This window comes from Neopelma chrysocephalum, unplaced genomic scaffold (assembly GCF_003984885.1).
Source record: "Neopelma chrysocephalum unplaced genomic scaffold, ASM398488v2 Primary Assembly neopelma1_96845, whole genome shotgun sequence".
In the NCBI taxonomy this organism is placed as follows: domain Eukaryota; kingdom Metazoa; phylum Chordata; class Aves; order Passeriformes; family Pipridae; genus Neopelma; species Neopelma chrysocephalum.
In genome coordinates, this window is record NW_020925488.1 from 1699499 (window position 1) to 1722405 (window position 22907).

The 22907-nt window shown below is 58.0% G+C and overlaps 4 protein-coding genes across 7 annotated transcripts; 2 read left to right on the forward strand and 2 right to left on the reverse strand.

Moving 5' to 3' along the window:
* Nucleotides 1–855: 855 nt before the first annotated feature.
* On the reverse strand, nt 856–4642 carry LOC113960712 (B-cell differentiation antigen CD72-like). Its single transcript, XM_027670432.1, has 8 exons — nt 4558–4642; nt 4383–4472; nt 4073–4159; nt 3229–3543; nt 2834–2982; nt 2346–2497; nt 1276–1443; nt 856–967 (listed from the first exon to the last, which is right to left on the reverse strand). The coding sequence occupies exons 1-7, from the start codon at nt 4640–4642 to the stop codon at nt 1305–1307; spliced, it is 1017 nt and encodes a 338-aa protein (XP_027526233.1). The 3' UTR covers nt 856–967; nt 1276–1304.
* A 2207-nt stretch (nt 4643–6849) lies between these two features.
* Nucleotides 6850–9547, forward strand: LOC113960713 (B-cell differentiation antigen CD72-like). The gene is made up of 6 exons (XM_027670433.1): nt 6850–7023; nt 7124–7225; nt 7986–8300; nt 8431–8579; nt 8800–8897; nt 9283–9547. The coding sequence occupies exons 1-6, from the start codon at nt 6897–6899 to the stop codon at nt 9308–9310; spliced, it is 819 nt and encodes a 272-aa protein (XP_027526234.1). The 5' UTR covers nt 6850–6896; the 3' UTR covers nt 9311–9547.
* A 2641-nt stretch (nt 9548–12188) lies between these two features.
* LOC113960714 (killer cell lectin-like receptor subfamily G member 1) lies at nt 12189–15612 on the reverse strand. Of its 2 annotated transcripts, XM_027670435.1 has the most exons (6): nt 15341–15612; nt 14779–14889; nt 14197–14280; nt 13383–13531; nt 13017–13120; nt 12189–12528 (listed from the first exon to the last, which is right to left on the reverse strand). In XM_027670435.1, exons 1-6 carry the CDS (start codon nt 15387–15389, stop codon nt 12333–12335), a joined length of 693 nt encoding a protein of 230 aa, XP_027526236.1. In that variant the 5' UTR covers nt 15390–15612; the 3' UTR covers nt 12189–12332. The 2 variants fall into 2 exon arrangements, with proteins under 2 accessions (XP_027526236.1, XP_027526237.1); XM_027670436.1 differs by lacking the exon at nt 14779–14889.
* A 1338-nt stretch (nt 15613–16950) lies between these two features.
* LOC113960711 lies at nt 16951–20005 on the forward strand. Of its 3 annotated transcripts, none has more exons than XM_027670429.1 (8): nt 16953–17462; nt 17579–17653; nt 17770–17847; nt 18790–18843; nt 18933–18968; nt 19056–19100; nt 19282–19437; nt 19530–20005. In XM_027670429.1, the coding sequence occupies exons 1-8, from the start codon at nt 17126–17128 to the stop codon at nt 19865–19867; spliced, it is 1119 nt and encodes a 372-aa protein (XP_027526230.1). In that variant the 5' UTR covers nt 16953–17125; the 3' UTR covers nt 19868–20005. The 3 variants fall into 3 exon arrangements, with proteins under 3 accessions (XP_027526232.1, XP_027526230.1, XP_027526231.1); XM_027670430.1 differs by having other exon boundaries at nt 18793–18843; XM_027670431.1 differs by lacking the exon at nt 19282–19437 and having other exon boundaries at nt 16951–17462.
* The last annotated feature ends 2902 nt before the right edge of the window (nt 20006–22907 follow it).

Sequence of the window (22907 nt, forward strand, 5' to 3'; positions counted from 1 at the left end):
CAAAGTGGGTTCAGCCGGCAGACAAGACAAAGGAGTGACACGAGCCACCTCCAAAAAGCTTGTCTTTAACACCCTTTTGCTCTTCAAGCAAGCTAATTAACATAGCAATTAATCAACTATATATGGCCCCATTGTAAACTGAGAGCATTTTCGTCTGATTGAACAGGACTTCCTCTGCTCTCACCTGGCTGCAGCATTACATCAGGGCTACTTTGCTTAATCTTCACATGCGCACGTGTGTAGTAACTATTTAAAGTCCTGATGAGTTGTCTCGGAAAGCATCGGTCTGCTGCAAGTGCCTGAGTTGCTTTTGCTTTGAAACACACAGTCACACCGAACAACCCTAAAGGTCACTGCTCTAATTTCTAATCAGTGCAAAAAAAATCCCCAAACGCCAGCGCAGGCGCCGGCCAGTTCGTGCTCAGCTTCGCTCCCTGGGCGCCGAGGCTTTGCCGAGCCTTTTGAGTGCGGGGTTGCCTGAAAGCTGTAGCCAAGCTGCTCCTTCGATGGGGTGCGGTAGCAAATGCCTGTTGCGGGGAGGGGACTGGCTGGGGGTGGGGCTGTGGCGCCCCTGACTCCCGCTCCTTGCATGCCAGCTCCGCACCTCGCTCCGCTCTGGGGATGTGGCATGGCTGCAGCGTGGAGTATCAGGGCTTGCTCCACTGTGTCCCGGTCCAGGCTCCCCATCTCCCGCCAGACCCTGTGCCAGGAAGACCCAGGGTGTCTGTCCCATGCAGGTGTGGGGCTGGGCTGTGGTGCCCACACTGCTCTGCTGAAGCACATCAGCTGGGGGGCAAACAGCCACTGCTGCCTGCGTGATGCCCAAGCATCACTGGGCATCCCTGAGAAGGACCTGGGCAGCCGGGGGGGCAGTGGTCTGTAGGGGAAAGTAGTTTGCCTGAACAGATGGAACATTCCGGGCAGAAACGTAGCAAGGCTGGAGCAGAGGTGGTGCAGGGTGCAGGTGCTGCAAGGGAAGGCAGAGGAGGGTGAGGGTGAGATGTCACCCAGCCTCCAAGACATGCAACAGGGCTGGAAAGGCATCTTGAAAAGGGTTGTCCCCCATCTTGCCCCTTTGCTGAGCCACAGCTTCAGGAGTCCTCTTGAACTACCACAGACCAGGACATCCCACGGCAGAGAGGGGATGGAGGCAGGCTCCAGGGGGCAGGGTCGACATGCCCCAGGCAGTGACACAGGCTCCCTGCTTTCCTCCATGCATACCCCACGGGCCCCACGCACCCCAGGCTCGGCAGAACCTGGCGTGGGCACACTCACCACAGCAATACTGGGGCCAGAAGCCATCATCATTTGAAAGGGGAGCTTGGCCCCGCTGCCTTCTCACAGATCCAGAGGTGCAGGTCTTTGGGGCCGGTGCACTGGGCAGGTTTGATGTTTCCACGGCTTATTATGGCACAGGACCCATTTGACTTTGACTGCCATGGCCTGGATGGGGAAGCAACACACATCAGGGGCTGACACCTTCTGCCCACAACCCCTGCTGTGACAACTGCCTCTTGTAGCTCGAGCAGGAGGGGTTGGATGCTACAGTCAGATGGGGGATCCCCCAGTCCTCCCCTAATGATTTCACAGGCTGAAGGCTCAGCTGACAGGTCCCTGCCCTTCCTCAGGCAGGCTAAGAAATGCCTCTACAAAGGGTTTGCAGGGCTTGTGACTCCCCTTAGGCTCCCTCCTGCTTGACTTGGCCTCACTGCTGGACATTTTTTCATCCCTGCGGTGGGGAGAGCCCAGTCCTCCCTGAGGGCACTTGGACAGTTGGAGGAGCTGCCCTGGGCTGTGGGTCTACCTTGGGTGCAGTCCCCCATTCGGGGGGTGAGGGTTGAAGGTGAAGGAGCAGGCAGTGAGCAGGGGCTGGGTACCCAGCACCTGGCCAGACGGGTCTGTTCCTCCCCACTGCTCTCAGACACTGCAAGAGGAAGCAGCAGCAAGCTGAGAAGTGGGTGCACGTGGAGGGGAGGAGCACTCTCTGTGGGCGGGAAGGCTTGATTTCCCCTCTCAGAGGAATCAAGGAGGCACGTAGGGGATAGAAGCAGTGCTCAAACACCTTGTCTAGACCCCAAATAAAACTTGCGGTTTCTTTTGTCCACTTTTGCCACCGCCTGCTTCATATGCCCTGCGTGTACACCCCCAAGTCTTCACTTTGCATCTTCATGTCCTGTAAGCATCTCACCACACCATTGCACCCACCTTCCCTCAGCCCCAGCTGCTCTGATGCTCTTTGTTTCCCAGTGCCTGTGCCCAGAACTGGGTATTAATGGGATTTAAAACACTTCCTAATGTTGTGCTGGGGTTGGGGGATTTTGGCAAGAGGCTGTGCTGCCAGGTACCTTTCATAAAGGGAGCCATCCACCCAGAACCAGGCATCGGAGAGCCCCTCGCCATCCGGGTCCTCTTCCTCCAGCCAGCCATAGTCATACCAGGGGAAGCCGCTCTTCTGCAGTCCTATCCAATATGGGACATCTGCATTCTTCAGGAAGGTCTGGGGAAGAAGAAAAAGGGCCTTATCACATTTTTTCTGTGGTACCTATGTACTGCAGTGTTTGCAGGGAGTGATCATCTCCCCGAGGAGACCCTGGGGCTGGAGCTTCTTGGGGCAAGACAGCTGAGCAGCCCGGGTGCCCTGCTCCAGCTTGGGCAGCATCCAGGGGGGGCAGAGCCTGTGCTCCATGTCCATCACCAGCCATGTGCTCCAGAGATCAGCCTTGCACCCTCCACTGTTTTGGCAGAGCAGCGGCCTCCAGAACAGTGCTAGCCCATCTGGTGACCCCAGGTCTGGATACACCAGCTCCTGCCCTCAGCTCCCCCAGCACCCTACCGGCACAGTCCAGCGAGTCCAGGATTTGGTGATCAGGAGCTGAGAATCTGTTCTCTCACACTCATCTCTGCTGTCCTCCCATGTCTTCTTTTCCGAGGAGATGAAGAGGCACTTGCCCCTATACAGCAGCCAGCCGGAGGGGCAGCAATCTGCAGGCAGGGGCACAGCTCAGATGCTTGATCAGCCACAGATGCCCGGGGGGGGACCAGGAACAACCCCACATCTTCCCAGCAGATATCACAGGCTCAGCCTCTGCTCCAGGCATAGTTTCAGCCTCGGACCACCCTGCCCCCACCATGTGACCAAAAAAAGCCAGTGCTCGTGCCTTGGCACTGCACCTGCTGAGGGATGCCAGTCACCCAGGACACCCCATCCCTGCTCCATCATCGCCCTACCTATAGCTGTGCAGGAGCGCAGGACAGCCACGGTGCTCTCGCTGTTGTTGAGCTTCCCCTGCACCTCCTGCATCGCCTTCTCCGTCTTGCCCAGGACCCCCCTGACGTGCCCCAGCTCGGCGCTCATTCTATCCAGCTCCAGCTGGCTGATGTTGCCCTCATGCCACGCTCGCTCCAGCTCCGCTCTGGCCCACGCCAGCTCCACCCGTGCCTGCTCCAGGCTCTGCTCCTGAGTGCTCAGCTCCTGTGACAGGCGGCCCTGCTCGGCCGCGTGGTCGCGGGAGGCATCCTGCAGGCTGCGGGTGACCTGCCAGTCTGGGGACAGAAGGGGTGATCTGAGACACGGGCATGGGACAGCCTGGGCGTGGGACTGACCCCGTTTGGGGCAGGTAGGATGGGCAGGGCAAGGCAGGGTGTTGTCCATGCTGAATGGGAAAGGATGGGAAGGAAGGACACAGCAGCAAAGTGTATGGTTAAGGGCTGGGCAGGACCTGGGAGGGGACAGCAGGGCAGGGGCAGGATGGGGTGTGGGACCAGATACAGCAGGGCAGGGGCAGGCAGGGTGCAGAAATATGAGGCTGGGCATTGCCAGGATGGGAAGAAAAAGGAGCAGAAACAGAGGGCAAGGTGGGGAAGGCGGGTGATGGGAGGCTGGGGGGATGCCTATGATGTGAGAGGGATACAGGACAGCTTGTGGCAGACAGGGAAGAGGGACTCAGCCAGGAGCAGCGTGCATGGGCATGCCCTTCTTCACTCCATGCTTAACCACGGCACCTACCCCAGCCCAGCTGCCTCCCTGCCCCAGCCACCCCCAGCCCCACATATGCCCAGACCCCTGACTCACAGCAAGCCCCCAGGGCCACAGTGGCCACCAGCAGCAGGCAGATTGCCAGCAGCCCCACTGGGATGCACCACCGCCGGGACCCGTGACCTGCAAGACACAATAGACAACAGACATCACCTGGAGAGCTGGAAAACCCCTGGCAAGCCCCAGGCCTACTGCCTGCAGGCAGTGCTGTGGTGGCATGATGGCACAGGTGGCATGGTGTGGGCACTTCCTCTCTTAAAGGATGGGAGTGGGAGCACCCCAAAACACCACCCACTACCTATGCCAGGACCTCCCTTGGTGCCCTGGATTCCAGCTGGGTACTCACCTGGGTTGGGCTGGGCCCCATCCCCGTCCTGCCCTGCCGGCACTGGCTGCGTGTTCTCGTGGGGGCTCTCTGCCTCATCCATGCCAAGGGCTGTTGGAGAAAGACAGGGGAGAGAGGCTGAGTCCGTGGGGTTGGGGATGGCAGGGGCAGAGTGGCAGGGTCTGTGGGCTCTCACCTGCCTCCAGTGCCTGGCTGGCCATGCTCCGGCCCCCCATCACTTTGGCAAACCTCAGGTCAGCATAAACCATGCTCTGGGCCATGTAGGCAAGTGCTGGGCAAGCCCTGAGCTGTTCAGGCTCCCGCTCTGCCCTTGGAGTGCCTTTCTGGGATGGTCCTGCTCCTGGTGATTGCACCGTGTCTCGGAGGTGCAAAGGAGAAGTGCAGCCAGCATCTGCAGAAGCAGAAGTTTGCTCTGCGTTGTAGCAGATGGGACCAGTGAAGCACAGCCACAGGTATCAGCACCCTCTCATTGGTCCCAGAAATACCAGCCCCTCCCCTCCCACGCTCCAGAAGTGCTTGTGGTCCCCCTGGGCACAGAGCAGGGCCAGAGCAGCACAGCCTGAGGTCACGGCTGTGGCAGAGCAAGCACCCAAATCCTTGGGTCAGGGGAGAGCAGGGAAATCCTCAACACAGGAGGACATTGCCCTGTGGACAGCTCTGTGGAGGGCTGGAGGTCTTCACAGATTCAGATTTTCTCTCCCAGCCTCTGAGAATGGGAATTTCCCCACTACGTAGCGTGTGCCACTGCCTCTCATCTTCTCCCTATTCCCCTCCTAGAAGAAGTAAGCTTTGGCATTGCTGCAAACCTCTGCCAGACAGTTGCATAGAGCAATGACATCCACTTTGCCTTCCCTGCCTAAGACCACAACCCCAGCACTCACCTTCTTGGTCCCTCTAGCCTCTCAGCATCTCAGAGATCTCTACTGAACTTCATCCAGAGGAAGATAGATTTCAAAATGGACACTGAGTTGGGGGCCAGTTGGGCACATCTGGATGCAGCCAGTCCCTGGAACAGGACTGGAGATGCACAGTGGTGCTGTTGGAGCACAGCGCTACAAGGCTGTAGTGGGTTGGTTTTGTGGATATTTTAGGCCTTCCTTAGCAACAGGGTCAGAAATCTAAGGAAGTATTCCATATCATCCCTTTCTGTAACACAACATAAAAAGGCGCAGATAAGAGAGTTGGCTCTCTTCTCTCTTCTGGTGGCCGAAGGCGACAGGTCTCTCCGTAGACAGGCTTTACTTGTATAGGCCAGGGCCTGCTGCTCAGACCTGCCATTATCTCCATTCCATTTGGGAGGTGTGGGGAGTTAGTTCTGCTGTCTCGTTCAGGGAAGTATTTAATTTGGTTTTGTATTTATTCGCTAGCTCTCTATTAACGGGTATATTTGGAGGATATTTGTTTTTAGTTTTTTTCATCCCTGTTTCCCCCTCCCTTTTCTCTTTTTCCCCCTCAGGAGCTCCCTATTGTGTATAATAAATTCAAATTGTATATATAATATATATATATAATATACGTAATATATATATATTTGATATAATCCCATTTCGTTCAGACTTCTTTCAGTTTTCTTTTCTGTGGTTTTTTTTTTTTTCCTTCCTTGGGGAGAGCAGGAAAGGGGAGGAGACAGCTTGGACTTGGCGGGAGAGCCAGGCCAAACTGATAAAAAGGCCACTGCCCATCACCTCTGCAAGAGCAAGGGAAGCCCTTCATCAGTGGAGAAAGGCAAAAATCACAGCCAGCTTCAAAGGGGACAGGAAGGAGGTTTGGAAAGCTAAGGGTTGGACAGCCTCCACTCAGTCTCCTGGAAGAAAATGGAGCATATCCTCTTGGGCATGTGGGTGCCCAGGCCCAGGGAGGACATGCTGGGGAAAGGCCAGTGGGATGTATCGGGTGACTGCCCGATAATCCTGCTACTGCTTGGGAGCACCGGGCTGGGTACAACGGAAGAGTAATGAGATGATTTATCATGACCCTTCAAGGTCTGAGACATGATTTTCCATGGTGTCCTCGCTGGCAGCGTGGGGGCATGTGACCATGACGAGAGGAGAAGTGAAAGCTCATGCTGCAACATGGAAATCCCTTTTAGGCATTAGGGCAAACATTTCTGCACAGCAGCGATGCTCCAATTTTGGAGCAGAGCACAAAGAAGAGGGAAACTCCATCCTCGATGGGGTCAGCACCAAAGCCACCTCGTCCCCCCTGTAAGCCAGCCCTGCTCTCCCCTGCCCTAGGGAACTAAGTCAATTCTCCATAGGCGAGGCCTGCAGCTCTGCCCAGTGCCCCAGCCCCGAGCTGCACTGCCCCCCCCACGGTCATCCCAGGGGACCCTTAGCAGATTCGGGGGGTGGAATGAAACAGGATGGTGTTGCTGGGCCAATGGCAGGGCGCCGGTGCCGTGGCTGTACTTTCCCATCTGCCACACCTCCACACACTTCTGCTTCTGCAGAAACTGGCTGTACTTTTTCTCCTCAGCAGAAGCAGCGCCCTCGGGGCCGTCGGGGCGGCCTGGGCATGGCGCAGAACGTGGTCTATGCCGACCTGAAGTTTGCTGAGGGGTCTCCATCCACCATCCCCGATGAAGACGACAGCCCCTATGAAAACGTGCTGCCAGGGCCAGTGACAGCAGCGCCCAGCCCAGGTGGGAACCCGGACACAGCCACTACCGCGGGGATGCCCTGGTGTGGGGTGGGCACCGGGTGATGGCAGGGATGATGCCCGTGGGTGCTTGTCTTTTGCAGAGCCCTCGCCCCGGCGATGGCACACCCCCAAAGTGCTGCTGCCAGCCAGCCTGGTCCTGCTCCTGCTGCTGCTGGTGGCCATCGTGGCCCTGGGGGCTTGCTGTGAGTCAGGGGGATGGCCAAGGGGTGGGGGGCACTGAGGGGGTGTTGAGCTGGGCCGGGGACGAGCTGCAGGGGGTTTGTCAGGGATGAGGGGTGCCTGAGGCTGGGGGGCTGGTTGCTGCCTCTTTCATGGCTACATGACCTGCCTCCCACTACCTTCCAACTCCCTCCTACTCCCTCCCATTGCTTCCCACTGCCTCCCATTGTCTTGCCCTTGCCTTACCACTACCTCCCAATCCCTCCCACTGCCTCCCACTCCCTGTTTCTGCTTCCCATTTCCTCCCACTGTCTTCCCATTGCCTTCCTACTGCCTTCCCACTGCCTCCCATTGCATTACCACTGCCTCCCACTGCCTTCCCATTGTCTCTCACTCGCTCCCCTTGCCGCCTTATTGCCTCCCACAGCCTCTCACTGCCTTCACACTTCCTCCTACTCCCTCCCACTGCCTCCCACTCCCTCTCACTGCCTTCCTATTGCCTTCCCACCACTTCCTATTGTCTGTCCAATGCCTTCCACTACCTCCCACTAGCCTTCTCATTGCCTCCTCTTGCCTTCCCACTGTCTCCCACTACCTTCTACTGCCTGCCATTTTCCCCCCTCCACCTGCCACCATTGGGGCTTCCTTTCCCTTCTCACTGAAACCCCCAGGACAATCTCTACCCACAGCAAGGCACTCCTATCCCTTGCAAGTTCCATGCCCCGGCTGTCCAATGCCCTGGCTGTCCCATGCCTGTGTCTCAGCTCACTGCCCTGTCCCCAGACTGGCAGGTCACCCGCAGCCTGCAGGACACCTCCAGCAGCTATGCAGCTGAGCAGGATCGCCTGTCACAGGAGCTGAGCACTCGGGAGCAGAGCCTGGGGCAGGCACGGGTGGAGCTGGCATGGGCCAGAGCGGAGCTGGAGCGAGCGTGGCATGAGGGCAACATCAGCCAGCGGGAGCTGGAGAGCCTGAATACCGAGCTGGGACACGTCGTGGAGGTCCTGGGCAAGACAGAGAAGGAGATGCAGGAAGTGCAGGAGAAGCTCAACAGCAGCGAGAGCACTGTGAGCAGCCTGCGTGCCTGCGTGAATACAGGTAGAGTTGTGATGGGGCTGGAGCACAGGTAGTGTTGCTCTTGGGCAGACGCAGGGGTTGATCTCGGCCGGGCTGGGCCCCCCGAGCATCCGTGGGAGGATAAGTGTCTGACCTGTGTCCCTGTCCCCAGACTGCTGCCCCTCGGGCTGGGTACTCTACAGGAGCAAGTGTCTCTTCATCTCTGTGCAGAAGAAGACCTGGCAGAGCAGCAGGGATGACTGCAGAGCGAAATCCGCTGAACTGCTGGTCCAAGATAGCTTGCTATCATTGACAGTACCGGTACGGAGCAGGGGTATTGTGGTACCTTAGGAGGGTGGGACTGGGCAGAGTCCCGGCGGGGCAGCAGCAGTAGTATCTGTGGAGGTGCTGGGGTAGCACCATGAGCCCCAGGTTTCCATCCCAGAAGTCTGGGAGGAGGAGCACAGTTGACCCTGGTGCTCCTGAGCACCAGGCAAGTGCTACTCATGAAGCAGGTGGTTGACAGCTTCTTTTCTTCCAGCATTTTGTGCAGGAGTCTACTGAAAAGTACTGGATTGGACCAAACATTTATTATGACACAAGGGCGGCTTCTAAATCGCAGGGCAGCAGTCAAACCTGGTAAGTATGAGAGTGCTGGGCACAAGCACCTGCCCTTTTCCCATGCCAGAAAGGTGCTGGTTTGACCCTGTTGCTTCCCCCAGCAAAGGGGGTGAGGGTCCCCCAAGGGAAGGGGGTCAGGGCAGAGCTCAGCTGTGGAGTGTACTGCCAGATTTCCAAGTGGCAGAGCAGAAAACTGGGAGGAGGAATACAACCCTTCCTCAGACTGGTCCCAGTGCCAGGCACCCTGCCTGCCCCAGCAGCACTGAGACCTATGGGAAGTGGTGTCCATAGCAAGGATGTTGTCACTGCTACTCTGAGATGTGCCCTCTTTCCTAGGAGCAGGCTCTGCAGGGCAATAGATAATGGGGAAATCAGCTATCCAAAATGCTGGAGTTTCTTTCAGTGGATCTGCGAGAAATCCCCGAAGTTGAGCAGCACATCTGAGACCTAACCTCATCTCCTGGCCAAGGTCTGACTGCTGGCACTCTACTCCATCTCTGGACTTGGGGGCAGGAGCTGGGGGTGCACCCCAAGACTCTGTCCCCTGTGCACGCATTGCCTCAACTGCGTTACGAAGCACTGGGAAAGAGGGTCTGTATTTTAAAGGCTAGAAAAGAGACCTTATTTCGCTCTCTCACACTCATGCATACACTTATCACACCACCTTGCACTGTGTCTCTGTGTGTTCCTGTGTGCCCTGGCCAGCACACCCCGCAGTGACCCATGTCTCCAGTGCAAAGCCCAGCTCCCACCTTCTGTGCTCCCTCAAGGCTGCCAGGGGAGAACTGTGCAGGATCTGCCATTTGCATTTTCTTGGAGCTGGGGGATGACACATTGGTGTCCCTCAACCTGTCCATTTTGGGGACAGGATTTACAGCCTGTCCCTTCTCTTGGCATTAATAGCTCTCATCCTGCCCTTTTTCCTGCCTCCGTCACCTGCCCAGGGCTTTGGGCTGGGTCTTGCCTGGGAAGAGTGCAGGCAGTGGTGCCATCAGCATGAGTAAATGCTGGGAAGCCCTGAGACCATATGGGAGACGGAGAAGCTCTGGGGAGCCTTGAGAACATTGAAGTTGAATAAGGAAACCCTGAAACCATGGGAGAAAAGAGGTGCAATGAAGAGCCCTGAGACCATGGGGATGAATGCAGTAACCCTGAGACCATGGGAGGAAATGGAGGTTCAGTGAAGATGCCCGAGATCATGGAAGGCAAATGAGAGAGGCCCTGAGAAAATGGGGTTGCAGCTATGAGCCTTAAGACAGTGGAAGAGAGAGGGAAGTACTGAAGAGACTTGGGAACACTAGAAAAAGGGGACCCTGGCACCATGGGGGGAAGGTCCCTAAGACCATGGTGGAACCTGAGCTGCCAAGCAGGGTGATAAGAGAGCCCTGTCCAGGACCCAGGAGGGGTGGGGAGGGGGAGTCCAGGTGCAGCACTGACCCTCCTGACTCAGTGTTTCTGCAGAGAGTACGAGATGTTGGGAACCATTTTGCTAAGCTGGGTTTGAGACAGCCAGCATGGTTTCATCAAGGTAAAGTCCTGCCTAACCAACCTAGTGGCCTTCTACAATGGAGTGATTGTATCAGTGAACAAGGGAAGGGCTACAAATGTCTTCTGTCTTCTGTAAAGCTTTTGACACAGTCCCCCTCTAAATTGGAGAGAAATGGATTCAGTGGGTGGACTGCTTGGTGGATAAGGAATTGGCAGGACAGTGTCGCATCCAGAAGATAGTGGTCAATGGCTCTGTGTCCTGATGTGGACATTGGTGACCAGCGGTGTCCCTTGGGGATCCATATTGGCACCAGTGCTACTTAATGCTTTCATCAACGATGTGAACAGGGGGATCTAGTGCACCCTCAGCAAGCTTGCAGATGATACCCAGCTGAGAGCTGTGGTTGATACACCTGAGGCACCCGATGCCATCCAGAGGTACCTGGACAAGCTCAAGAAGTAGGCCCATGGGAACATCATGAGGTTTAACAAGACCAAGTGCAGGGTGCTGCACTTGGGTCAGGGCAACCCCCGGTACCAACACAGGCTGGGGGATGAACAGATCAAGAGCAGCCCTGCTGAGAAGGACTTGGGGGTTCTGGTGGGTGAGAGGCTGGACATGACCCAGCCATGTGCACTCACAGCCCAGAAACCAATCCTGTCTTGGGCTGCATCCAAAGCAGGGTGGGCAGCAGGTGAGGGAGGGGATTCTGCCCCTCTGCTCTGCTCGGGTGAGACCCCACCTGGAGCACTGCATCCAGCTCTGGGGTTCCCAGCACAGGAAGGACATGGACCTGTTGGAGCAAGTCCAGAGGATAGACACCTGTCCCAAGCCCAGCACTCTCTTGGTGCCCAGGAACCTCAGGGCAGGTAGGGGAAGTGAGCAGGGGCCTCATCAAACTTCAAATCAGCATAGACCACACTCTGGGCCATGCAGGCAGCTGGGCAGCAGCAGTCTAGGAAGCCAGTCCTGTTCTGCTCCTCTGTGGTCATATAGCAGACTGTGGCTAAGACCATGTGGGATGGAGACACTTCTTCATATGCAGAAAAGCAGAAGCAGTTGCTTTATTTGTGAAATGTGGTTTTATTTCTGAGGATGCTCTGGCTTTAGGGGGTGGGGGGTGAATGAGCTCCACCCTGGGCTGCATGCTCTGCATCTGTGCCCCAGGTTGTGAGGAGCCCAAGCTCCTGTGTACTGGCCACAGCAGGGCTACACTGCCCCATGCATCACCTTTTCCCTTCCAGCCCCTGCTCAGGACACAGGATGCACTGATTATATTGGTCCTCTGAATATGCCAGGGAGAATCCCAGGGATGTTCGTGCCAGAGCTCCAGGCTGCTGGAACAACCCAGGAGGTCTATACTGAAACTTTAACAGCCGCCAGAACCACACACCTTCAACTCAAGCCCCACCAGACCTTTCAGGCTCTCACACATCACCCAGACTCAAAGAAAAGGGAGGGCACTTGCAGAAACCTCCTCAGACTGGGCAGGCACCAGCAGATAAGCTGCTGCCCAACCCAAGTCCTCCATGGGATGAGGAAACAAAGTCACCTCTCAGCTGTGTGTCCCAAGAAGCATAAACACCAGGCAGCCACTACAATCAGAAAGCTTTCAGGAGACCTGCTCCAGCCTGCATAAGAGCTGCCTCACACTGCCATCAGGCCATGAGGATGCTTGGATTCAGCTGCTGGCTGAATGCTGGCTCCTGGAACGGTGCAGCAGATGCAATTTCCCACTTTTCATTGATGCAACCGAGTCAGTGAGCTGGAGGATGCACCTCCATCACACCCCTGTCATGCCCCAAAGCCAGACACAGTTTTTGGCAGAGTTTATTGGCAAAATGCAGTTACAGGGAAGTAAAGAGGTCTGAGCCAGGAGGCAGCAGTCAGTGCCTGCAAATGCCCATGAACTGGAGTGAGGCAGGGAACATGGTGGTGGGACAGGCTGGAGGTTCCCACAGGCATCAGGGCCTCACACAGTTGTAGGTGGTGTTTCCCCAGATGAAGGAAGGAGGTGAGGACTGGAGCCACTGCAGGGTGGCTGCACTCTGCTTGCAGACCCATCCAAGGGGTTCCGAGCACACACCACCCGACAGCCCCAGGCCCGACAGCCTGCCACAGGCCTGGTAAGACCTGGTGTAGCGATGGATTAGGAAGATCCTGCAGGGAGAGAGGGCGCTGAGACGGGATGGGCAGAAGAACTGAGATTGTCCCATCAGTAACTCCTTCAGCCAGGGACCAGAGATGGCACAGGGATGCTGTGGGGCAAAGCTCACCCCCCCCCATGGAGCACAGTCTCCTGCCTCCTCCCAATTAAGCCACATGTTCTGATGCCCCCAGCCCCATCAGGCACACGGGACTCCCAGGCCCCTCCTGGCAGGGCTCAGCACCAACTGCACCAACCAGAATCTGGGAACCTGCTTTTGGGGGAACCCTCCAGTTCCTCACCCAGGCAGAGTATGGGCACCAGGGTCAGGCCTCTCTTCCCTATCTTCTCTTCCCTAAAATGCCCCAGTACAGTCCTGGGGAGACAGGAGGTGGCCAAAATATGGAGCACATCCCTCCATGCCAGTGTCCCCTTGTCACCTCCCTGACCCCTGCTGCTGGACCCTCAGCAGCCCTGGCTGGGGACAAGCTGACAGCCTTACCCCTTCAATGTGGTGCCATCCAGCCACTTCCAGTCAGACGCAAAGCCATCTTTCTTCAGCCCCACATGGAAGACCTCCGTGTTGGTGGTGCGCATCAGGAAAGCCTAGTACAGGAGAGGATCCACATGAGCTCCCTGCGGGGACACACAGCCCCACCCACGCTTAGTGATGGGGGCTGTGCAGCATGGGCACAGCATTGCCAACTCCCTGCCTGGAGGCTTAGCTGGGATTTGGGCACACGGGCCAGAGCCAAGGAGCTGAGACAATGCTGCTGATGGGTGGGTGGCTGCTGAGGGACCTTGAGGTGGTCACCAACATAGCCCAATGCTTGCAGGGAGTGGGACAGGGCAGACTGGGTGCACTCACCAGGGTAGTGTTGTCTTGGATGGTGACCAGCTGTGCCCCTCTGGAGCAGCAGTCCTCTCTGCTTTTCTCCCAGGTTTTTTTGGCAGATGAGAAGTAGTAGCACTGTCCTGCATCCCAGAGCCAGCCGACCGGGCAAAACTGGCATTGCGCTGCACACCAGAAACACAGCAGCTGGGACTGGGCAACTGGTAGGGGCTGCCACCAGCCCCCAGCCCAAGGGGCAGGAGAGTGACAATGGGCAGTCACTGGGTACCAACCCACCCACTGTGCTCCTAGGGCTGCCCCACAGAGACCACCCTCCACTTGCCGTTATTCAGGAGCTCAGCTCCCATCTTCCAGCCCCAGCTCCCCAGAGGGAGGCCCTTATGAGAAGGAGCTCCCTGGGGAGAAGGAGTTACAGGAAGGTGCTGGCATTGGGCCAGGAGGGGAGCTCCAGTTTTGCAGAAGCAATACAAACACAATTTCCCAAGTGCTGGAAACTCAGTCAAGATTTCAGTTGGACCAGAGATGGTCAAAGAGAGCACCTGATGCCATCTGGAACACGGATGCTGGTGGCATCCATGAGCCTCGTGCTGGTGGCATGTCCAGGCAACGCTGAACCATGCTGGGGTCATCTCTTCCAAAGGTCTCAACATTCAGCTTGTTCAGCAGTGCTGGGGCAGCTTTCTATGCCATGAGCCAGGGGACAGGTAGCAAGGGCGAAGGAATATTTGGGGTGGGGAGAATGTCCTGGAGCATGGACAGATCCTGCTGCTTGAAAGGAGCAGTCAGGCCCTCTCCAAACCTTGTCCAGAAGCTCACCAGGCTCTCTCACCTCGCAGTGTCTGTTGCCCATAGCTGGGGCTCTCCTCCATGCTCCAGAGATCGTGGGTGCAGCTCACCTGTTGTTGTACTAAATCTACAGAAGAAGAGCACAGGGGTGTCCCAGCAACTCTGGGCTCCTGCTCCCAGCAGCACATGGTGTCCTCTCCCACAGGGTGGCCCCACAGCTGTGGGTGAGGGCATCTCCTACTTTGGGTACGCCAAGCCAGCCAAGGGCCTTGTGGCTTTTGCTGTGCTTGGGAGCCCAACACAACACAGACTTTCGGGGAAAGTGCTGCTGCCTTTCAGTTTCAGTGTCACCGCTCTCCTTCCTGCTTTCTTTTCAATGCCATGTGATGGCCTTCCCCAAGCCCACGCTGTCCCACCAACTTTTTTTTCCAGCCAAGTAGGCGATGTCTTGCCTAAACAATCTTCTTGCTTGCCCTGGAACCCTCAACCCACTCAGCCCCAAGCAGGAGAGCCCAGCTCCTTGGGGAAGCTGCAGCTCTGTCTGTTGGTACGAAGCCCTGTGGTGCCAGCCCCAACTGCAAGATCCAAGACATAGAGATCCAGGCACAGGCAGATAGGTACTCACAGTGGAAGCTCAAGCTGACAAGGATGATTTGTGCCAGCAGAAGCACCAGGGAGAGGAGACCCAGGCTGAGGGCTGCCCAGCACCAGGGCAGGCGCACCGGCTGCTGAGGACCTGAGAAAAGGATTTAATTTAACCTAGACCCTGGGGGGCTTGGTGGGAGCAGTGGGTAACTTCCAGCCAGAAAAGGTCTGTGAATCCCAGGCAGGATGTCAGAAGGCAGGAGGGTAGCCAAGGAAAAGTGGGGGAGAGCCCATTTGCAGCAGCTTGACCCCCCTAGAAGTTGTTTCCCTGCAGCAGCACTTTACATGGGACAGGGAGAGCAGAGTAGGGACTGCCTGTGTGTGCTGTGGCATTGGGGTACAGTGGGCATCCCCTGCCCTTGAGCCTCTCCTGCCCCCCACCCTGAGAGCAGACAGTCTGCAAGGAGGCTGGAGAGGAGTTGTTTGGAAGAGGACGCACAGAAATTGGGGGGAGCAGGTCTGGGAGGCCAAGGGTCTGCAGGAGGGCAGGGAATCCGCTGAGAGAGCTGGGGTGCCAGGGACAGGGAGCACCATGCCATTACCTGGTGTTGGGGGAAAGCGCAGATCAGCGTATGTGACCCTCTCTTCCATCCCTTCTTTGATCCCTTGCTCTGCACCCCACGGGGACACTGGTAACCCTCTCCCAGACACTTTGTCAGACGGGTGTGATGCAAAATGGAAAGTGTCACTTCCTGGTGGGGTCCCCAGAGGCACCACCTGGGACACAACCCAGGGGCATCATGGTGTTGACAGACACTTGGGGCAAGGGGGAGCCCTGTCGGGGCCAGAAGCTGGGCGTTCCGGCATGAGGAAACCCTGTCATGGGGATGGCTGCTAACTCAGACACAGGTCCAGGGCTGAGCTGGACAGCCATGTCATGGAGTCATAGAATGATTTGGGTTGTAAAGGACCTTAAAGATCATCTTGTTCCAACCTCCCCTGCCATGGGCAGAGAAACCTTCCAGTAGACCAGGTTGCTCAGAGCCCCATCCAGCCTGGCCTTGAACATTTCCAGGGATGGGGCATTCACAGCTTCTCTGGGCAACCTGTACCAGTGCCTCACCACCCTCGTAGTAAAGAAATTCTTTCTAAAAGAGGGTAAGCCATACAGGGAGCAGCTGAGGTTACTTGGTTTATTCAGCCTGGTGGAGACTGAGGGGAGACCTCATCTCAGTCTACAGCTTCCTCATGAGGGGCAGCGGAAGGGCAGGCATCAATCTCTTCTCTGTGATGACCAGGACAGGACCCAAGGGAATGGCACGAAGCCGTGTCAGGAGAGGTCTAAGTTGGATATTAGGAACAGACTGTTCACCCAGAGGGTGGTTGGACACAGAAACAGGCTCCCCAGGGAAGCGCTCACAGCACCAAGCACGACAGAGTTCAAGACGTGTTTGGACAATACTCTCAGGCACATGGTGTGACTCTTGGGGTATCCTGTGCAAGGCCAGGAGTTGGAATTTGATGATCCCAGTGGGTTCCTTCCAGTTCAGGATATTCTATGATTAGAATCTGATCTAAACCTGCCCTCTGTCAGTTTGAAGCCATTCCCCCTTGTCCTATCACTACATACCCTTACAAAATGTCCCTCTCCAGCTCTCTTGTAGTCCTCTAGGTACTGGAAAGGTGCTATAAGGTCTCCCGGGAGCCTTCTCTTCTCAAAACTCAACAACCCCGACTCTCTTAGTCTGATCTGCCTTGCGGTGCAGGACGTGTTGCCACGCGCCTCTCTCCAAGCAGCAAGGCCACGGGGTATTTGCTTACAAGTGGTTTCTGCTGCCCTTTCTTTTGCATGGGGCTGCAACTGCATCTCAGCCCTGGAAAACGGGGGGCTGGGGTGCTGGGGTGCTCCTTCCCCTCCCCCAAGCCTTCAGGGCTGCCGCGATGACCATCCCTGCCGTGCCCTCCGAGCCCCCCCAGGCCCCCGGGGACAGACAGCGTCCCCCGCTCCGGGCTGCCTGCTTACGCTGGTGGAAGGATGGCTCATCCGGACTACGTTTCCCAGCGGCTCCTCCCGGGGCTGCACATGCTCGATGCGGCTCCCGGCGACTCCCGGCAGCTCCCGGCGCGGCGCCCGGTGCGGCGCAGGGGCGGTCGGTGCGGCTGCGGGTGAGACCGGCGGCGATCCCGGGCGCGGCTCCCGGGGCGACTCCCGGCGGTTCCCCGTGCAGCTCCCCGGGGAGGCTCCCGGTTTGGCTCCCGACGGCTCCCGGTGCCGCCCCCGGCGGGGCATCCTCCCGGTGCGCCCTCGGGAGCGCACGGCCGAGCCCCGGGGCTGATCCCGGCCCGGGGCCGAGCGTTCCCCCGGCGCCCCCCGCCGCCCCAGCAGGATGCCCCGGGGGCGAGCCTGGACGCAGGCGGAGGTCAGCAGCCTCCTGTCGCTGGTGGGGGGCTCGGGGGAGGCCGCCCTGCTCATGGCCTCCACGTCGCGACCCAACGAGGCGCTGTGGCGGGCGATCTCCCGGGGGTTGGCGGCGGCCGGCTACGGGCGCAGCGTGGCCCAGTGCCGCTCCAAGTGGAAGGCGCTCAAGCAGGCTTTCCACTCGGAGCGGGAGACGCGCCGGAGGGCAGGACACCATTCGCCCCGGCTGCCTCCGCACTACCGGGCCATGAAAAGTATATGGAAGGCAGCCGGGCGGCCCGTCTTTGGCGAGCGGAGGATGCCAGGTGGGTGCCAGGGACGGGCATGTGGGCTTAGCAGGGTGGCTAGATGTGGGTTGCTTGGGGAGTGCTGATGCTGCACGGACACCCAGAGTGTGTTGATGGTCTTTCTCTTCCTCTAGACCTGGTGAAACTGCCCTCCAGGAAGCGCAGGTCAGCCCTTGCCACTCGGTCTTCATCCTCGCCAGAGCCACCAGGTACCTGTGGGCTCAGACAGCCAGAATGGGGCTTGTCCTGGCTGTGGGGTGGCAGACACCCCTCATCACCCAGTTGCTGAAGCTCTTTTCTGCACCCCCCTCACTTCCTTCTGCAGAGCACGATGTTAGCAGGGACACCTCAGGCACGCTGCTGTCCCCGCTGCTGCGGTGTGCAAAGGATGAGCCAGAGAGCCGTAAGTACCAACCTGCCCTGCTGCACCAAGCTGCACGGCCACAGCTCCAGCCCAAGCCCAGGCCAGCATGATGGGAATGGGGGGCTTAGAGGATCAGAGGATCCATCACGTGTCCCTCATCAGGGATGCTCAATGGTGGGAGCGTTGGGATTTCCCCCTCCAGAGGCTTCAGCCAGAGGTCGAACCAGCCCCAGAGCATGAGGTGATGGCTGGGACAGGGCAGGAAGGGGTCTCCAGCTCTGACCCAGCCTGAGAGCATGGCAAGGCTGCTGGCCGCCCCATGGCAGATTGTGGGGCACAAGGTCTGTAAGGGGCAGTGGCCCCAATACAGCCCGGGGGTCTCTTGTGGCTGTGTGGCACTGCAGGGCATGTGACTCCCCTTCCTTTGTCAGGTCCTGGCTCCCCCCTTCCCCAGTAATAACATATGTCTTTGGTTGAGTTAGGACTGTGTGTGAGGGCCAGAGGTGCTTGCAGCTCCCATGCCCCGCAGCCCACCCAGGGGCATATCTTGCACCCCCCCAGGGAGTTTGGCACTGAGGTGATGCAGGATACATCCCTGAGTCTGATTTGCGTGGGTGCCCCGGCCAGCATCCCACACTGGGTAACTGCCTTCTGTCTCCCTAAATTCCCCCTGCAGTTTCAAGTGGATATGGGATTCTCCTTCACTTCCAGTCCTAGTCTGTTGTGTAGCGTTCCTGCGCGCTGCTCCGCCGCTGCTGCCTTCCAGCCCAGGGGTGGCTGCATTGCAGTGGTGGGTGAGTGACTCCTGCTTTTGTACCTAGCTCTGAAATGCTTTGGGGCCCTGCAGGGCACTGTGGAGCTGTGGCTAGGGCATGTTGGGCTGTGGGGCTGGCCGAGGCAAGCCAGGCAGACCCTGGGCTGGTGGTGGTCCCCTGGCAAGTCCTGTCAGATGGCGTATCTCTCCTCTCTGCTTTCTCCTAGCAGCTGGTGGGGAACTCATCGCTGGAGTGCCACCCACGCCCCCCACCATGCCACGTAAGGCTTTCCTTGTCCTGCTCAGCCCAGTAAAGCCCAGTAAACCCCCTCAGCCCCACGAGCAGGGTCTGATACGGTTCTCGTTGCAGACACCAGTTGCTGCTTCCCTCCTGTCTCCATCCTGGGTGAGTATCATATCCTGGCTACTCTGCTTGTGTGCCCTGGGGCAGGAGGTGGCTGCAGCTCACAGGCTGTATCTGCTCTCGTTCCAGGCTGTCACACTGACCTGAAGCAGGAAGGAACAGAGGGAAAGGCTGGTAAGTGTCTGCAGTTTTGAGCAAGTTCTCCTGGTCCAGGGGACAGCTCTGTCCTGTCCTGCCAGCGGGAGTGCAGGGCCTGGGCTCCCAGAGGCAGTGCCTTCCCAGGTCTCTGTGTGGGGTCAAGCTGAGCATGGGGTTTGGGTGCCTCCATCACTCTGGTTGTTTCCTCCATACCAAGCTATCATGGCACGTTTTCCTGGTGAGACGTCCCTGGGGATGGGAAGAGGAAACCAAATGCTGCCAGTGGCTGTCGCAGCCTCAGGCTCCCAAGGGACAGCTGCCATGAGCGAGCAGCCGGCAGCAGGTGAAGATGCATCAGATGCAAGCCTTCATGGTGGGTCCTCCCTGCAGCATCCCAAAAGCCTCACAAGGAGCTCTCAGAGCCATGGTGAGGGTTTGCTGCCATTAACCCCTCTCTCACTGCAGGGCCCGGCGTGGCAAGCTTGCTCCAGAATGTTCAGCAACTGCTGGTACAGATCCTGCAGACGTCACGGCAGCAGCAGGCACTACTGGAGAGCCTGGCCAGCGACACAGTCTCCCACCTCCAGCTCCTCTCCCACAGCCTCGTGCAGGTGGGCGAGACCCTGCACCAGCTCCTGCTCCGGCCACAGACCCATCCTGGCCCCCTTGGCCACTACATGCCCCATGTGCCCCTTTTTGAGGGTGGCCCTGGAATGCCCTGCTTCCCTGGCACTCCCCACACCTCCCCAGATTGCAAAGAGGAGCCTCAGCTGTCCCCTGCCACCAGTTGCACGCCACCATGAGTGCCACCATCACCTGCCCCAGGAGCAACAGCTTTGCTACGCAGCCACAGCACAAATCTGTATAGCAGAGGTTCCAGATATTTTGAAAGTTTATAGAAGAGAGACATTTTAATAAAATTAAAAATAGCTTTTCTACCAGTGATGACAATTGACCAATTCTTTCCCCCTCTTTGGGGGATGTTCCCCTTCTCACTTTCAAGATGAGGAGGAGGGGAACTTGGCTATTTACAGCCTCAGAAACTCCCAGGCCAAACACTGGTGCAGATGTGCTTTGTCTGCCCCTTCCAGCAGCACCTGGGGCAGGCAGGACCCCTGCCTGGGGAGCATGCTGCTGAGCTGTGGAGCAGACTGGGGCCTCCAGGATTGGAGGGCAGGAAGCCCAGATATGCCAGGGTGCATCCCTGTCCAAGGGAAGAGGCTGGGGTGGGCGATGCTGGGTGGCACTGGGGCTGCGGGGGCAGTCTGTGCAGCAGCTGTAGGCCCTTGTTCTCTGGGTCCTTGGCAGGTCACTTCCAGCCAGTGCTGCGGGCCTCCCACATGCAGCAGTGAGGCCCTCCTGCTCCAGGAGGGATCCTCCTGCTTCAGTACATGGGTCACCATCAGGTAACAGTAGTTGTAGACATGCTGTGGCGTGTGGTGCTTGGCAAGAGGGCCACTGTCTCTTGCCCCAACTCCCCACCACCTTCAGCAGTTTGTGCACGTACTCCAAGGGGATGGGGCGATTTGCTGCCTCCAGAATCTCTTTGCCCTATCCAGGGAGAGAAAGTAGTCAATTCTGCTGGTGTAGGGTGGGTAGATGTCAGGACAGATCTTGCTTTATGGTGAACTTGCCTCTGGCTGCCGCATGAGAGGAGCCCCGAAGAGAAGATACAAGGACTCCCTGAAACAACATCTCAGCCTTGGCCATATTGATCAACATAACTGGTCTACTCTGGCCTCCAATCAGGAGGTCTGGAGACACACTATCTATAACGCTGCTGATGCTTTTGAGAAAACACGCAGGATCACTCTCGAGGAGAAAAGACAATGCAGAAAGATTCATGCCTTGCAGAATATTCCTAAGGAGTCCTGCTGTGCTTTTTGCAACCGAACATGCTTGTCTCGTATTGGCCTTTTTAGCCACCAGTGCGTGTAGCAAACGTGGGTAGAGCCCTCCTCAAATCTTCTTTCGCGAAGCTTGGCCATGATAGGTGGTCTGCCACTTCTGCCAGAAGAGTAGGGACACCATGCAGGGGCTGGCCCATGCCAGGAAGCTGGGCAAGCAGTCCATGTTGAAGCAGCTGTCATCCATCTTGAGGATGTATCAGGGTGTATCCACTGCTCTGATGCCGTGCATGACCTTCAGGGTGAGGTTGCAGTACATGTCCCGATAGCTCCTCAACAAGATGTACATGAACTCCTGCCCTACCCGCTACACACCCTGGCCCACTGCCACCTCAGATGCCTGCCCCACCAGAAACACCATCTTCCAGGGGCTTGCCAGGCACCCCACATCCTCCAGATGCACACACCAGCCAGCTGGAGGACCCCACCTGTGGCCAAGCCATGGAGAGGGGTCAGGGGAGTGGTCTACCAGCAAGGTGGCTGGGGGCCAGCAGGTGCCACAGCACCAGTGAGCAACAGCATCACAGTCCAGACGGCATCTGGCAGGGGAGAAGCATGGGTGAGCAGTGCTGGGAAAACACGTTACATCTTGTGGCATTGTCCCTCATCCCACACCAGCTGTGCACCCTGAGTCAGAGAGAATGGCGTGCTGCGGAGGCACCTTGGCCTCGTGATGCAGTGGGCAGGGAGCTGGGGCCTGTGGGGGCTGCCGGGAGTGGGGCCAGCCCTTATGGGGATGGTGCTCCCACCGCTGCACACAAAACATCCTCTGTGCTCCCAAGCAGGAGAAGAAAGTGGCTGGCTGCTGGCCAACAGCTCCAGCCCCACGCCTCATGGCTGCCTGCAAATAGCTCTGCCTGGGATTTCTCTCCTTGGGACCCATCAGGGTGGGCAAAGATAGCAGGCAGGTGGCATCTCCCTTCCTGAGCTCTGCCACTTGCATCAGTGAGGTTGCAATGGGAGGACACCTTTGGACTGTGGTTGCCCATGCTCTCCCCTTACCTCGCTGTGTTCCCCATCATTCCACTGATTACCCTGCTGTGCTTGCCACCGTCCCATTGAGCTCCCTATCACCCTGCTCTCATCCCCACCACCCCACTGAAAACCCTGGCTTGCTCCCTGCCTTTCTGCGATGCTCCCCACTTGAGGTTACAGCCTGCTTCCTCCAGCCCTAGGACACCAAGCACCATTCCCTCAGCCCCAGGGTGCTGGGGCAGCGGAATGGGCTGTCCTCCCACACAGAGTGGGGGCAGGTCCCTGCCAGGAGGTGAAGGGCAGTGAGGGGTGCTCTGGGATAGCCTGCAGTGGGGGGCTGGCTGCAGGGGAGAGTGGTTTTGCAGCAGGGCCTGTGGAGAGTGTTCTGAGGGCTGCAGGTCAGGGTTGCATGGGATGGCACCAGAAATGCAGGTGGGAGACAATGAGTGTGCAGTAGGGTGCAGCGAGAGGTGCAGGGAGGGGTGCAGGGGGTGCAGAGGGACTGCTGAGGGGATGCAGTGACGGTTCAGGGAGAGGTGGAGTGAGAGGTGCAAGGAGAGCAAAGGGGGTGCAGTGGAGGTGCAGTGGGAGGTGCAGGAGGTGCAGGGGAGTGCAATGGGGGTGCAGTGAGGGGTGCAGTGAGAGGTGCAAGGAGTGCAGAGGGGTTGCAGAGGGTGCAGTGGGGGTCAGTGGGGATGCAGAGGGTGCAGTGGGAGGTGCAGTGGGAGGTGCAGTGAGGGGTGCAGGGGGTGCAGTGTGAGGTGCAATGGGAGGTGCAGTGAGGGGTGCAGTGGGAGGTGCAGTGAGAGGTGCACTGGGAGGTGCAGTGAGAGGTGCAGTGAGGGGTGCAGGGGGTGCAGTGGGAGGTGCAGTGGGAGGTGCAGTGGGGGGTGCAGGGGGTGCAGTGGGAGGTGCGCTGTGAGCACGCCGGGGAGCACAGGGTTACAGCAGGCCCATGGGG